The 16182-nt window shown below is 36.4% G+C and overlaps 1 protein-coding gene across 1 annotated transcript in view; it reads left to right on the top strand.

Annotated features, from left to right (window-relative positions):
• LOC135466540 (1-phosphatidylinositol 4,5-bisphosphate phosphodiesterase beta-4-like) overlaps nt 1–16182 on the top strand; it is a 69720-nt gene that overhangs the window by 37260 nt on the left and 16278 nt on the right. Inside the window, 13 exon segments of the mRNA XM_064744080.1 lie at nt 283–383; nt 753–807; nt 1434–1542; nt 2428–2638; nt 3163–3182; nt 3185–3255; nt 4293–4372; nt 4560–4644; nt 5346–5436; nt 5634–5720; nt 6383–6424; nt 11122–11202; nt 16027–16118. Of these exon segments, the coding sequence (XP_064600150.1) occupies nt 283–383; nt 753–807; nt 1434–1542; nt 2428–2638; nt 3163–3182; nt 3185–3255; nt 4293–4372; nt 4560–4644; nt 5346–5436; nt 5634–5720; nt 6383–6424; nt 11122–11202; nt 16027–16118 (1125 nt within the window).

Consider the following 16182-nt stretch of genomic DNA (forward strand, 5'->3'; position numbering starts at 1 on the left):
GACAAATAACAAAAAATATCACAATTATTTCTTTTATATATATAGTGAAATGTTGACTGAGGAGTAATGTTTTTTCTTTACTTTTTTTAATGAACAGATATTCAGCTATTGCTTGGAGTCCATCAGCATTTTAATCATATTATGACCAATAATGTTTTCTTATGAACTACATATTGCTATATTTTCAAAGAATTTAAAATGCCTTGACTGATAAAACTTTGTGAGAAAACTTGTTCTTCTAGTGTTAATACAGATGTGTTTTTTTTTGTTTTTCTTTTCCAGAATGATGAAATAGAACCAAGCGCTTTCACATTTGATAAATTTTATGAGTTATATCACAAAATCTGCCCAAGAACGGACATAGAGGAACTGTTCAATGATCTGTGAGTCTGTAGTTTCCACAGCTTTCGTCCTCCCGTAGTTATACTCCATGCTAATGCTTTGTCACTTTTACACCAGCAAGAGCTGGGTTTGAACCTATTATTTCAGTGGTCAAGAACATATCAGCTGCAAGGTCAGTGCCGTATGAGCCAACATCTGACCTGCTTGTCTTTCTGATTTAATTATGTGTTGACATCTTGATTTACTTGATCCAACATAGGTTTAAATTGTGTCTGTTTCTTAATGTTTTGTAAACATTAATATAGTGCATAGTAATTCATTTAATCTGTATCAGCCAGAATCAAAGTTTAAATATAGAGTGGAACAAAAATTGAAAAGAATTTAGATGTTTATATTTGTCTTTGTTTCAGGAGTGGAAACAAAAGTTACCTAACAGTAGAGCAGTTGATAGAGTTCCTCAATGACGTATGTAGTAGTAATTTTACCCCGTAGTTGTACAGTACCAGTGGTATATTTACCCAGCATTTCTACACACATGGCAAATTACTTAAGCCAAGGACACTAAGCTGATGCATTCATTGATTAGGAAGAACTTTTTGCTGGCAAAATATGCTGTTGTTATACGCTGTGTAAATTTCAACAACACTAGGCATATTTTCCTTCAAAACAAACATCATTTGATTGTCCGCTTCATTGTTTTGCAGCGATCAAGTGATGATTGTTTTGAAATGTTTCGCTGTGGGCGACAGCAGTAGTTTATATCATATATCTTTACAAATGTATGGTAGTTTAAATCTTGCTTTCTGGAATGAAGCAGTGTTCGTAGAAATCTTCATTGTGTAATTTTCAGGGACATTTCTGATGTGTGAATGTCTATTCTGAAATCAGATTATAATTCAGTGAGGACTTGTTACCACAATGAGATATTTGAGTTCAGCACACCAACAAAGTATAATTAAGAGTGCTGGCTTCTGGAAGATTTCATCTCTGAATAATACAAGTTGTCTGCTCGCTAAACATCTGAGAGATTTAAATTCTTTGCCATTTATTATTACTTTTTTATATTATATTTCTTTTTTTTTTTTTACCAGCATCAACGTGATCCCCGGCTTAACGAAATTTTATTCCCCTTTTTTGACCGAAATCGTGTTCGCCAGATTATCAATGCATATGAGATAGATGCTACCATCAAAGAAAAAGGTAACTTGTATGGCGTACATCGTAGATTTAGCCAGAATTTGAAATCCAGGCGTCTCATTTCCAATTTTCTGCTATTTTTCCATATCCATGCTAATTTCGTCAGAATAGAGCTCAATACCTCTATTTGTCAGAATAGAGTTCAATGGAAGGGGGTGTCTCAAAGACACTGAGACACCCCTATGTCTAAACCTATGGTGCACTTGTTGTTTATATATATTGTGTCTTGGTTAATAGTGTTTTATTATGAAACATTGCCTAAATGAGCTGGTTGTTCCACCATTGTGAAAGAGGAGACCAGTGCTTGGACATCTAGACATTATTAGTAAAATGAATGGCAGTATATTTTGGATTGGATTGAACATATTTTGTCAAATAATTTGGAGTGTCAAATACTGTAGTCATCATAAAGAGGCAATATGGTGAAAAGACAAGTGAATAATTTATAATATATCACTAAGATGTCCGTTCTTCCCATCCAGATTACAGGGTTACAGCTAACTTCTTTCTACGATGGTGTCACAAAATCAACGCTGGTAACGAAGAATGTAGATTCTATATTAAAATTTGCAGGCCCTTAGTTGGCTATCATCTGAAGGCATCAGAATAATACAGATATTTGATCCCACGCCAGTTTATAGATGGGGCGTTCAAGTCCAGCTCTTGGTAGCTAGGTTAAGAACAGCGCTTTGCACCCACAAAGCTGACACAGATAATATAACAGGAATGTTCTTACAAAGTGAAACCCTTATCAGGTGAACAAGAAAACGAATAAATTTTTTTGTGATGTTCACTTTTCAGAATGCATAATTTTTATAGCTTAGTTTAAAATAACCTTTCACTGTTTATGTGTATTTTTATCAAATTATGAATCTTATCTGTTCACAGAAGGGTTAAGTGTGGATGGGTATTGTCGCTACCTGATGTCTGATGAGAATGCCCCAGTGTTTCTGGATCGTCTGGACATCTACCAGGACATGGACCAATCACTAGCTCACTACTATATTAACTCCTCCCATAATACATACCTGACAGGTCGACAATTTGGTGGGCGGTCTTCTGTGGAGATGTACAGACAGGTGCTGTTAGCAGGATGCAGGTAAACATGCAGAAATTAGGTATTGTTGGAATAGTCACCTGCTCAGAGAAATGTGGTCTTTTTCTCAATTTACATGGAAATGTTGCTGGATATTGTTATCTGTTTGTCATGTTCTGTCAAAACCAAGAAATCTCCGATTGAATATATGTGAAATCAGCAACTTTGATAAGCATTGTACATGTATGTAGGGAGTTGTTGGAGACCCATCAAATACAGGATTATTGGACTCTGCTTTGTCAGGTTAACCCTATTCAAAATATATTTATCACAGTGAAGTAAAATCGTCCAATTTGGATACACATATAATATGTATTATGCTGTTTTTTTTTTACCAGCAGTTATGTCCCCTTTCCAAACATTAGTTATTTCTGAGACATAAAGTTTTGTTCACATGGTTTTTTTTTTTTTCGGGGGGGCGGGGGGGGGGGGTGAGGTTGGCATCTACTTGAATGCACAACTAAATGCAGTAGAATATTAAGATACAGCTATGTTACTGATAAAACATGGAAATGATTATTTTTCAGATGTGTGGAATTAGATTGTTGGATGGAAAGACAGATGAGCAGGAACCTATTATAACTCATGGAAAAGCTATGTGTACAGATATTTTATTTAAGGTCGGTGCCCAGTTCTCAGTGTTCTAAACATAACTGTACATTAGTGTACCCTTTAATTCATAACAAGAGAATTTAGCCAGAGAACTGAAATTTTTATTTAAATACTGGTAGAGTTATAGGTCTTTTCTTATCAAATAAGTTCTTTTTTAGACTTTTTGTGTGTGTCACTTTAAGCATGTTGATTCACCGATACGTTTAGCATAATACACGAGCATAGGTACTCTGAAAAAACGGAGAAGTCACATTTGACATTTCAGTATTTCAACAAAATTTTATTTGTCATCTTGGTGCCTCCATGGCTCAGTTGGTTAGCGCACTAGCGCAGCGGGATGACCCAGGAACCTCTCACCAATGCTGTTGCTGTGAGTTTAAGTCCAGCTCGTGCTGGCTTCCTCTCCGCCGTATGTGAGAAGGTCTGCCTGTGAATGGTCGTGGGTTTCCCCCAGGCTCTGCCGGTTTCCTCCCACCGTCGTGGGTAATGCTGGCAGCTATCGTATAAGTGAATTATCTTGATTACGGCATCAATCAAATAAATTAATAAATATTTGTCATCTTCAGGATACATAATAAGCCACACAAGTACACACTGTACCTGGTATACATACACAGTTCAGTTATACAAACAAGCAATAGAAGGCTCAAATATTGAAAAGTCCAATATGCGACTTCTCGGTTTTTTTTCGGAGTATCTGTGCTTTTGCATTATGTGTCACTTAAATGTGGATAATTGCTGATATGATGACTTATCCTGCTGCCTTGTTTCATTAGCATTCAACCAAACTGTGCAGAGTGAAAGACCACGTAGGTATTAAATAATAAACACAGTATTTGACAATGCATGAACTGCAACTCGCTGTGAAATCAAGTCCAACTCATGCTGCTTCCTCTCTGCGTCGTACATGGGTTGGTCTGCCAAATGGTTGTGGGTTTTCACCCGGATAATGCTCCTCACAGTCATATTTGTGAAACATTAATAAAACAAACAAATAAATAAATACATGAGCTGCTAATAATGTTGAACCTTATGTCTGTTTCAGGATGTAATACAGGCTATAGCAGAGACAGCCTTTGTCACCTCTGATTATCCTGTAATTTTATCATTTGAAAATCATTGTAGGTAAGTCCTTAGTATGATGTTAAATTTGTTGAGAAATCGCTTATTGTGGTTTGTGAATAATGAGTTAATGGATTGAATTTCAAACTTGTTGATAAGGAATACTGTACATATATTATTTTGGATGTTAACACACTGTTAGTGAGGTGTACCATTTATGTTTAACATTTCTTCTTGTTTCATATTGCAGTAAACCCCAGCAGTACAAAATGGCCAAGTATTGTGAAGATGTCTTTGGAGATTTATTATTAAAAAGGCCATTAGATCAAGTCCCGGTAAGACAGTCCATTGATATCTTATAACAATCTAGACGTAAACGTCCGCATGTATTATTGCTGTGCAGACTTGGGATAAGACTTTAAAAATGACATCCCAAAGCAGGATAGTTGGGGGTCGAATGTCCTCAGTTTTGGTGCGTCAAGTTTCTGTGAGTGGGTTACAAGATACTTGGTGTCCTCAGAGAGTCACTTTAGCAAGGCAGTAATTTAACTATGTCCAGACTGAGACCATCTTGTGCCATATTATGCCCAAATCAAAGAAAATGGTGATGTTTTACTTTGCGTAGATCTGCATTGGGATTTTATGGGCCACAATCCACCAATCAAATTGCTCTGTCTAGTCATTTAAAAGTAATGAACAAAACCTGCAGCCTACATTTACTTGTAAGTAAATTGGCCTGAGCTGAGGATAACATTGTTACTAATGTTCTAATTTTTATGGTACCTACAATTAGTTGTCCATGTTTCAGTTGTTTCATCACTTCTTAGTACGAATGGTTTTGGCCAAATTAATGACCCAAAAGAGGATTTTGCAATCTCTTGTTTCAAAGCTTAAAATCTTCAGTTTCTTTTCACATTTTACAGTATATATGTATATACCGTAAATATAACCTGTTGTGGTGTATTTTCATCTGTGACACATGTAAGTTTTATTCTTATATTCTTCAGCTGTGATGATTTATTCTGGTGTATTTCAGCTGGAGCCGGGTGCCCCACTTCCCTCGCCAAACCAATTGAAGAGAAAAATTCTTATAAAGAACAAACGTTTGAAACCAGAAGTTGAAAAGAGTGAGTTTCTTTGTTGTCCTGTGACACCAAGTACATTAATGTGTATGTTTTAATGTGTAAATTATCCAACCATCTAAAAGGTTAAAAGTTGTCTTTCCTTTTGGGTCTTTTGTTTTTGGTAAATATTCTTTTGAACTCATTGTTCTTAGGTGCATTATGATAATGTGGTAGAAGGGAATATTTTATCTGTTTTTTAGGGCAGCTTGAACTTTTTATGAAGGGTCAGATGCAGGCTATTGAGGAGTCAGGAGAAGATCCTGAGGTCAATGTAGACTGTGAGGAAGGTGAGTGAAGTGAAGAACTGGCTCTGTGCTACCTGTCATTGTTTTATACGTGAACCTGGCTCTTTCATGAATCACAATTTATGCAATTTTTTAAATCAAGGAAAACATTTAAAAACTGTGAGTGTCACATTTAGGACTTGCTTAAAAGAGTAACATGTACGAGCTGTAGGGTTGCTGGTGTAGAAAATAAGAATTCTATATTTAAGAATTAATGTACGTGGGAAGTTCTACCAGCAGCCTGTGGATGATCGTGGGTGTTCCCTGGACTCTTCTTAGTTTCCCACCATAATGCTGGCCACCGTCATATAAGTGAAATATTCTTGAGTACGGCGTAAAACACGAATAAAATCAATAAATTTAAGAATCCACAAAGTCCAAATTTAAACCCCCTGCTAATCACAGTGGTTAGTTTTTGAAACTGGAAGTTGAAAGTTTCACATATTTGTCTTATCACGCATTTGTGAGGTGATCAGAATTTTAATTTCTAGGGCCAAGTAGTAAGCCATAAAATCCAATTTTGAATATTGACTCATGTCAGAAATGGTGTATTTGTCCTCTGAACCCTGTAATGTTTTTTAACCAAAGACGTGTCTTTATGAAATGTTTGACTGTGCTAGTCTGACAGCAGATAATATCCTTTCTTCTTTTTTTGTGAATGCCAGGTCCCATCAACTCAACGAAATATCCAGAAGGCACAGTTGGTGGTAAGGTTTCCTTTCTTCTCTACATTTTCCATAACATGGTGCTGTACATTTTTTGGCATTTTGTTGAAAGAGCTTGTCTCTCACAGTTCAGACTTCTTGTCTACAGATACATGCTTTTGTCAGATCTAGTGGACGCAAGACGTTGTCATTGGAGATATCGCAGAATTTACTTTTTGTTACATGTTATACTACCAGTCAGGTGTCTCCTGATTTTCTGAAATTAAACAAAGAATGTAAAATACATTTGATTGCATTTTTCTTGCAGAAGTTACTGTGTTGGCTTGCTTTGTCCTGATAACTGTGTGGTACAGCAATTAACTGGGAAGAATTTGATGTACTTTGTCTTAATATGTGCACACATACAGTGCTTTTCTGTGTGAAATTGATACATTACTTTTTTTCTGTGTAGCATTTAATTCATTGCCCAGCAGTACAGTTACACTGGAAGTTACATTTTGGAAGAATTACATTGTTATTGCTCCTTCTAGATTGTGATACAAAAACTGCAGCTGCGCGTGCTCAGAAAATACACATTTGATCTGTTTCATCTGCATTTCATCTTTTGATGTGAAACTTGATTTTCTGTGTGGGTACAAAACCTGGTTACATAGCTCTTTCTTGCAGAAATAAGACAAATTATACATTTGAGAAATGTGTCCTGTTTAGAAATCCCACACATATATTGGGCTTATGTGGATTACCAGGTACAGCATTGTGTGAAAAAAGACCCCATTTTCAACAAAAAAAAAATAGTTCCAACACATTATTATGTCAACAGTTTCATTTTGTCGTGCACTCAAATAGCTATGCTGTCAACTTTCTGATCCAGCTGATTATATAAGCTTACTCTTAATAGTATTACATTTCTTATTTCCTGCCTTGAGATTCTAGGAGAAATGATATATCATAGAAGCACTGTACATGTACATGGTAAGGGATGCACACTTTTCTGTGAGGAGGGATAGCTTGTATGTATGAAGGAAACAACATACACGGTAGGGGGTGCACACTTTTCTATCAGGAGGGATAGCCTACATGTATGAAGGAGGCAATATGTATGGTAAGGGATGCACACTTTTCTGTGAGGAGGGATAGCCTGTATGTATGAAGGATACAACATACATGGTAGGGGGTGCACACTTTTCTATCAGGAGGGATAGCCTACATGTATGAAGGAAACAATATGCATGGTAAGGGATGCACACTTTCTGTGAGGAGGGATAGCCTATATGTATGAAGGAAACAACATACATGGTAGGGGGTGCACACTTTTCTATCAGGAGGGATAGCCTACATGTATGAAGGAAGCAATATACATGGTAAGGGATGCACACTTTTCTGTGAGGAGGGATAGCCTACATGTATGAAGGAAACAACGTACATGGTAGGGGGTGCACACTTTTCTATCAGGAGGGATAGCCTACATGTATGAAGGAAACAATTTGCATGGTAAGGGATGCACACTTTTCTGTGAGGAGGGATAGCCTATATGTATGAAGGAAAAAAACATACATGGAAGGGGGTGCACACTTTTCTATCAGGAGGGATAGCCTACATGTATGAAGGAAGCAATATGTATGGTAAGGGATGCACACTTTTCTGTGAGGAAGGATAGCCTATATGTATGAAGGAAACAACATACATGGTAGGGGGTGCACACTTTTCTATCAGGAGGGATAGCCTGCATGTATGAAGGAAACAATATACATGGTAAGGGATGCATACTTTTCTGTGAGGAGGGAATAGCCTACATGTATGAAGGAAACAACATACATGGTAAGGGATGCACACTCTCTTGTCAGGAGGGATAGCCTACATGTAAGGAGAATGCAATACACATGGTAGGGAATGTACCCTTTCTGTGAGGAGGGATAGCCTACATGTATGATGGAAGGTAATATACATGGTAGAGGATACACACTTTTGTGTGAGGAGGGATAGCCTACATGTATGAAGGAAGCAATGTACATGGTAGAGGATGCACACTTTTCTGTGAGGAGGGATAGCCTACATGTATGAAGGATGCAAATATACATGGTAGGGGATGCACACTTTTCTATCAGGAGGAATAGGGTACAAATGGTATAGATGCGCACAGGATGCAATGTACATTTTAGAGCATCCACACTCTGCTGTTTTGAGAAATAGTGTATCAAGGAAGCCATATACATGGTAGAGGATGCTTTTCTGTCATGAGAAATAGTATACATGTATGAAGAAAGCAATATACATGGAGTTGTATATTGTCTGTGTTTCTGTTTTATCTCATCCTGGAGTGTAGGGTTACCAGGTATGTATGTCAATGTCTGTTGTACCCATCCATGGCAGTGGTCATGCTACATGTTCATGTGTATCATTTATGTTGTGTCCTTCTATTGTGGGAATACACATGCCTGCCTTCTCCATCGAGACAAAGTGGGATAGACTGAGAACGATGTTTACAATTCAGTCCCCTGTTATCCCCAGTGATAAGGCTGTTCCATGATTCCTGCGTAATGTTTTCTGTATGAACAAATATAAATTCAGAGCCATGACTTTTTCACAAAGCTTTTATTGGTACAGAATATCAATGGACTTTCATACACATGTCTAATATAAGAATGCAGAAGCCTTTGTTTAGATGACTCTCTGCCACATAGTACATCTATGTTATACTTCAAACTGACATATGAGAGCTTGATTTAAAAAAAAGAATTACATTTATTCTTTGTTTTAATATTTAATTCAAGTATCGTTTGAAAGATGCATTTTAACTCATGAATAATAAACATACCACTTGTAATTGTGATTGTGAGTTCCACCATTGGCAGAGAACATGGGTTTTGTTAATCTCGAGAATACCCAACGGCTCATGATCAGTCCCAACACCAAAGATGTGTTCAGTATTTTGATTTTTAACGATTTTAATTATAAAAATCTCATTATTCCTATATAAAAAAAAAAACCCAAAACTTCAAACTGTCAGCATTTTACCAGTTTATTGGTTATTGTTTACAAAATGGAATTAAGCTATGAATTACCCCCCTTTAATCTGTGGTCTACATATTTTGTACATGAAATATTATATATACATGTAGGTACATTTTTAAATAATGTATGTGGAATATAATGTATATGAAATATAATGTATATGGAATACAATGTATTTGACTTGGTATATGCGTATAGGTATATATGTATAATGTATATATGATATTGACGTATAACTGTGTGTACATGCAGGCTCATATAATGTGTACTATTTGTTTGACCTCCTCAGTCACTGGTCTCTGAGTGATCCATCTTTGCTTTGTTTATTTGTGGCTTTGTTATTACATTTTGTTATGAACGCAAATTAAGTTAGTAAGGGCCATTTATCTGCAGTAGCTATAGTAATTCAAGTCCCAAAGCTTATTGCTTAACATGACACAAGCACATTAGGCAATGGATTGTAACAAGCTATACATGTTACTTTTGTACACGTATCTATGAAATCTATCCTGTAAAAACAGATTGTATATCTTGGGTACCAATGCTGAACATCCTTTCATATATGACCAGCCTCTGTATCTAGGACATAAGAACCCAAGTTTACAACACATATGAAGGCATGCTGGTATTAGCTACGTTGGAACATTTTGTAAGGACTGATAGAATCATGATTGTTCAATAGGAAACTACTGAGAACATAAACATTTCATTTACATGTGGTAGATAATGTTGCACGCATGTAGGTACAATAATTTGCTCTCTGCCAAATAATACCTTGTGTTCACAAATCGTAGTCCTTAAAGAGATTTCTGGCTAGATGCTGTAGTGATTATTCTTGCTAATGGGCTAAATAACGTGAATATTCATGAGATGAAAGGTCACCTGGTGAGGTCACTTTGACATTGTTACAAGGCTGGATGTAATGTTGACAGTAATGTAACCATATTGTTTTGTATACCTAAGACTGGTCTTTTTGTTGTCATTTTAAATATTTGGCAGTGCTTATTTTTCCTCAAGAAACCAAGTGAAAATTAAGACAAGGTGATGTAAGGAAGATGTTTTTGGCCTGTAAAAAAAGCCAAGATTTGGAAATAAGATCTGTTCATGAGCATAGGTGGGTTATCAGTGTTTTGGGACAATTTCCGTCTGAAACGAGTGATCAAACCCTTATAGTTTGGTAAGCACTAAATAAGCTATAATGAAAGCCACAGATAAAACACAGTTTATACACGTATGTTCCAGCAAAAACAAAACTTTACAACTGGTAACTACATGCCAAAAAGAGCAGCTGCTGTGTAAAAACTGGTCTGAATAATACTTTAACATCATTTCAGGTGACTTATTCATTAGAATGTTTGCGTTATATGTCCTTTTAGCTGAACTTTCTTATCAGATTAACTTTTGTTTTCGTTGTTACTTCGGTTGCGGGATTGATTTAGCGGTAGTAACTTGAGACATCATTCGTTTCTGCGCATCAAGGCTATAGTTATGTAGTGGAGTGTAGTGGTGGATGTCTGTGCTGCAGGCAACTGATTGGAAGAGATTTCTAATTGTGGAGTTGTGTGCAGTCCTGGGCTAGACTGGCTGTGCGTGTTGTGATCACATATCACCTTGCTCCAAACTCACACGTCTGTCTGTCCGTCTGTCTGCACCAAACTCACCTCTCACTCCTCGTTCTGTTGGGTTTGTAGTTTTTGTTTCGCCACTTGTCTGTTTGTTTTTGCCAGATGTCGAGGAGGAAAGTTCTTCTTCTTCCAGCGAGTCTCAGCCAGAAGACACTCCTGCCCCTGTTACCAAGCCCACTGCGGGTAGAGTTCTCTTCTCTTTATACTGCCTGGCTTATCTCCCCCTGCGCCAGCCTCCAGCTCTTGAGACCCATGACCCTCACTCTGCTTGAATGTCCTCCATCACCTCAATGTTAAAGTCCTTTAAATTTGGGAAGAAAATTTATGATTTATCCCTTAAAATGAAACACAAATGTGAACTCCTACACCCCTTGTCATTGAGAATTCAAGACATGTATTAAAGAAGATTTGGCAAAGTTTATTCCTTATTTTTTCCTTCCGATGTTTAGTTGGCAATAATGTGTTCAAAAGTTATGGTTGTAGATGCAAATCAGATTGGAATCAGCTTAAAATCCATCTTAAAACACAAGAAGATTGGGACAATTAGTACCTATCTTCATCTGTAACTAGCAATTAAATCCAACCTGTTAAATAAGGTATTAAATTTATGCTTACAAATTTAATTTACACAATTTCCTTCACATGAGCAAAGGCTTATGGAAAATGTGATGAAGGCTGCTTCAGACTTCTTTATTACCTGATATGAGGGTTAAAAACAGTAGGCCAAATCTCAGCCTATTGGACTTAATTGTTGTCAAAGCATTCTGTAGGAGTGAGAGACATGTGATGTTCAGCATAAGGCAGGGGTAGGGGGATTGTAGGGTAGTGACTCTGCTTGTACATAAACCCACGTAGTGCTTTGTGTAGTCAACCTGCTTGAGTCAAGACCCAGGCCCCATAGGCAAGATTTACCCCAATGATGATGTCGTGAAGCCATTTATTGAGACAATCTTCAAAACATCAGGTTTTGATTTTTTTTTTTTTAATTTAATAAATTTTTTTTTTTTTTTTTTTTTTTTTTTTAGAGAAGGAAAGTTTTACATAATGCACATGTTCCTCAAATGCACATTTAACGACGTATGCAGTTTGTCCCAGTGTGTGATCGGGCTGAAAGAGACTTGTTGATGTGGTAGTCTTGAGCTACATGTGTATATGGTTGAGGTTTGATCTCTGACTTAAGCTAGAGAGATGAAACTGAATATTTCGTGTATATGTATATTTTGTCCTGGTTCCACAACCTCCTATTGTTCTCCATGCCCTCACCCACCCACCTAACACCATTAACATCATGTAAATTCTTCTTCATTTTAAATACTTCCACAACCTCATAATGGCTTCATGACCGGAGCCTAAAACTCCTCTGTTGTATCGGTGAAGCATGATGGATGTATGGTGTGTACTGGCAGTCATTGCCACATCTATTGATTGAACCGTGGTAAAGCTTTTTCAGCAGGGCGTTTTCATGTATCAGGCGTTTTCATCCGTCACAATTTCATGTTTTAAAATCATTTCAAACTGTATTCCATATTTTTATTAGTTACAGGGTTGTCTGTTCATATTTTCTTGAAAGGTTTATAATAGAGTAGTGAACCTGCAGTGGTGCAGCCATTATTTTACATCCTGTTGCCCCTGATCCCTGAAAATGCTGATATATATCTGCATGCCATCATTGTGTATAAGTTAATGTGTGAATGTATAGCTGTACTGGGTCCCCCTCATCATGTGCATGACTGTGTACCCCCCCCCCCCCCCCCCCCCCCACTTTATAAATCACTCAGTCATTCGTCTCCAGGGTCTCAGAATAATGTCTGGGTCTCTGTCATATTTTTATGCGTATACATCTCTATCTCAACCTTGTTAATTTTATGTATTTTTTGCTGCTTTACTTGATTGGGTTTAAGGATGTCCTGAAGAGTTTTTCACTTATTGTGCACTGGTTTTGTTAGTGGGTGGAAGAAACCACAGGGCTCTGAGAATACCACAACCCCTTTGCCTGGTACCTGACTTACCATCTGACTGACTGTATATACAGTAGGATATAAAGCAGAGCATAAGGCCCTTTAATATCAACTCAGCGATGTATTTGTAGCAAGATTCAAGACTGCATCCTTGTTGGTCAGGGGACATTTGGCCGAGACTTGAGCAGTATTTTATCCGATGGAAGAGTTTGAGTTTGAACTCTTCATTGCTGAAGGTGAAAAAATCGAACTGTACCATGTGCCTAACATTTTTAAAAAGTCACATGATACTGTGGTCCTTTGTTTTAAACCGAAGAGTTTGAACTCTGAAATTATTCCACTGAACCATCACTGCAAGCCCAAAATGAATGTAGGATGAAAATATATCTTGTACATTTTGCATATAATGTGAACATTCCTAGCTATAACTGACCATGGAAACAGACATACATGTAACATAAATGTATGTCTATTTTATGATAAAGTCATAATGAACCTTTAATATCAATGAAAGCAAAGATCTTATAAAATATTTCTGAGTGCGGCGTAAAAGACCAATCAAATAAATAAGCTCTTATAAGATCTTTTTAATTCTGGGTTACACTTCTCTAGAAACAAAAATTGGTTGAATTACCCTGTTAACAATTATTTTACAGTTATACAGTAAAAACCAGGTGCTTTATTTGATAAGCATTATGCACATTTTATTGTGAGCAAAGGCGTCGTCAGTATTTGGTGGTTTCATTTTACAAGTGTGCCTCATTTTAATATTACATGGCTAAGTAATGAGCCTAAGGCTTCCCACCATCATGCTGCTATTGTGGAAATATTTTTGAGCATTGTGCAAACCTGATAAATGGAAACATTCATAACATAAAAGCATTATAACTAGGCTTATTTGTTGAGCATTACAAGTACATTATGTACGCATTCTGTAAAACAAAATATCTTATGTTATAGTAAGTATTTGTACATGTAGATTTGATGCCAACAGGTATTTAGATCAGTGTTTCGATTATTAATGGATGATTCAGGAGATTCAAGGCAAAGCTGTTCCTTCACATTAGTTTTCTTGTATTCATTCATGAGAGTAACAGTGATTACATGGAGGACTAGAATGGTGGAAATTTGCAAAGTTTCTCACAAGCGTGATTTGTCTATCCCTTCATGTAACATCCTCAAATACCAGTGCATCTATTACATGCAGTTAAATGTATGAGGGTTTAGTGAAATTTGAAGCCTGTGGAAGTGAAATAAAGGAAATTTCTTGAGGGTTCCCATTGTGCATATCAAGCTGAAACCAAATGAGCTTTAGGTATAGAGCAAAGGCCAGTGGTGTTCCAGTTTTAGTTAAGTGTTCACCAGAAGAGACATTTTAGTTTGCATAACACATTTACTATAAGCATTGACAGCATTACATTAAAACATTTTTAAGAAGAAATTCTTGCAGGTTATTACATTTTGGAATGTGAAACACAGTTTTTGTGTTCATTCTTTCATACAGATAAGAACAGAAATAACAACATTTTTTATTTCATATACAGGCCAAATTACACACAAGAAAAACAAACAAAAACATATTGAGGGTAGAAATGTTAGATGTCAGATTTACTCATTGTGGTTTAAACTATACAATATATATAGTTTATGGTTTGAATGACATGTGATATTGATAAAACCCAAAAGAAATCTGGCTTGGTTTTGATTAATTTGAGAATATTTGGCTTTGCTTCTAAACAAGTGTTGAACAGTGGGCTACACATGCAAGTAATGCAAGCACTCTCATTGATGAGGTGTGACCATTTCCTTCCTCTTTGTAATGGGTTGAAAAAAGCTTAATTGACATAAGATATATGTGCATTATTATGTGAGCATATACATGTTGATGCCTATGCTAGGAATAACCATGTTGTGTTAAAGTTTAACCTTGAGCTTGTTGATATATGACCTTGAACAGTTGGCTTATAGATCCTCTCTTTGCATGCATCTGTGATAGGATGATAACATCGTGTGTTTATGTATGTGTGTATGCTTTGAGTTGGTTGTATGGCTTTTAGTGATGCCTAATGTATAATATGACAAACTTTTCCAAGAAAACAGTCCATATATTACCATAAATAGAGTCTGACAGGTATTTGTAATGATTGCATTATTACGTTTTGTTGTAAAATTGTAAAACACTGTTATTTCTTAGAGAACACATTTTATTTCTGAGTATTTTTTTATCTAAGAAATCGCATTACACATGTGAAATTTTCCCATGTGTTATATTTTTGGACTAAATAAAAGATTGAACATGCCAATGATGATCATACAGGCTGAAGAAGGTATACTGTGACATTGTATATTTCCCCTAATAACATGTCAAAGGCCACAAAGTATTACATTTGGTATTAAAGATATATTTTTCCAGTTAAATATCACCCTTTCTACCAAAACAACCCCCTCCCCCCCCTCCCCCCCCAATACTTTCTGTGAGCTTTCAAAAATTTTGGGTCCAATGCAGTAATTTTTCTTTTGTGTACCCCCTGATAATGGTAACAGAAAACATGCCAAGAAGGGTATCCTGTATTGATAGGACCGAAGACAATGTTCTTTGAAAATTCCCTGATTAAAAGATATGCCTGAATGTTAGAGAGTAGTTTTCAAACTTTAAACTATTGAATTCCAAGGTAGCTGTAAGGGCGTGTCATGATTGTGTTTAACAGCTTTAGAAATGATATGTATAGTCTTTTGCTGAAGTGAGAGATAAATTACACAAGCAGCATTAAATTTTCTACTTCCACAATGAAGTAATCTTTTTTTTATTGTTGCATTATTTTTTTATGATCAAATTATTGCAAATTTTTATTATGGTTGTACATGCAGATTTCTCACAAAGTACATATATGTGTTGTGTATAATGCAGCCAACTAATTACTGTTATATAATTTATTTAAAGTCCCAGTATGAGAGTTTGTTGAAAATTTTACTTAACAGAACTTAATTATATTGAACTTTTGGTATGGATTGTTGTTTTTAAATGTCTAACCTACCTTAAATTTGCCAGAGCTGGACCCTCCAAGAAGTGCTGACACGGATGCCCACCCTGAATTCAAACTCCCTAAACCAGATTCCGTAGGGAACAATCTAGATGCTGAGGTAACTAAGTGTCTTTATTTGGGAACAGTGGGTTCATAAGGGAGTCTGGAGGTTAGCATTTTGA

This window comes from Liolophura sinensis, chromosome 6 (assembly GCF_032854445.1).
Source record: "Liolophura sinensis isolate JHLJ2023 chromosome 6, CUHK_Ljap_v2, whole genome shotgun sequence".
In the NCBI taxonomy this organism is placed as follows: Eukaryota; Metazoa; Mollusca; class Polyplacophora; order Chitonida; family Chitonidae; genus Liolophura; species Liolophura sinensis.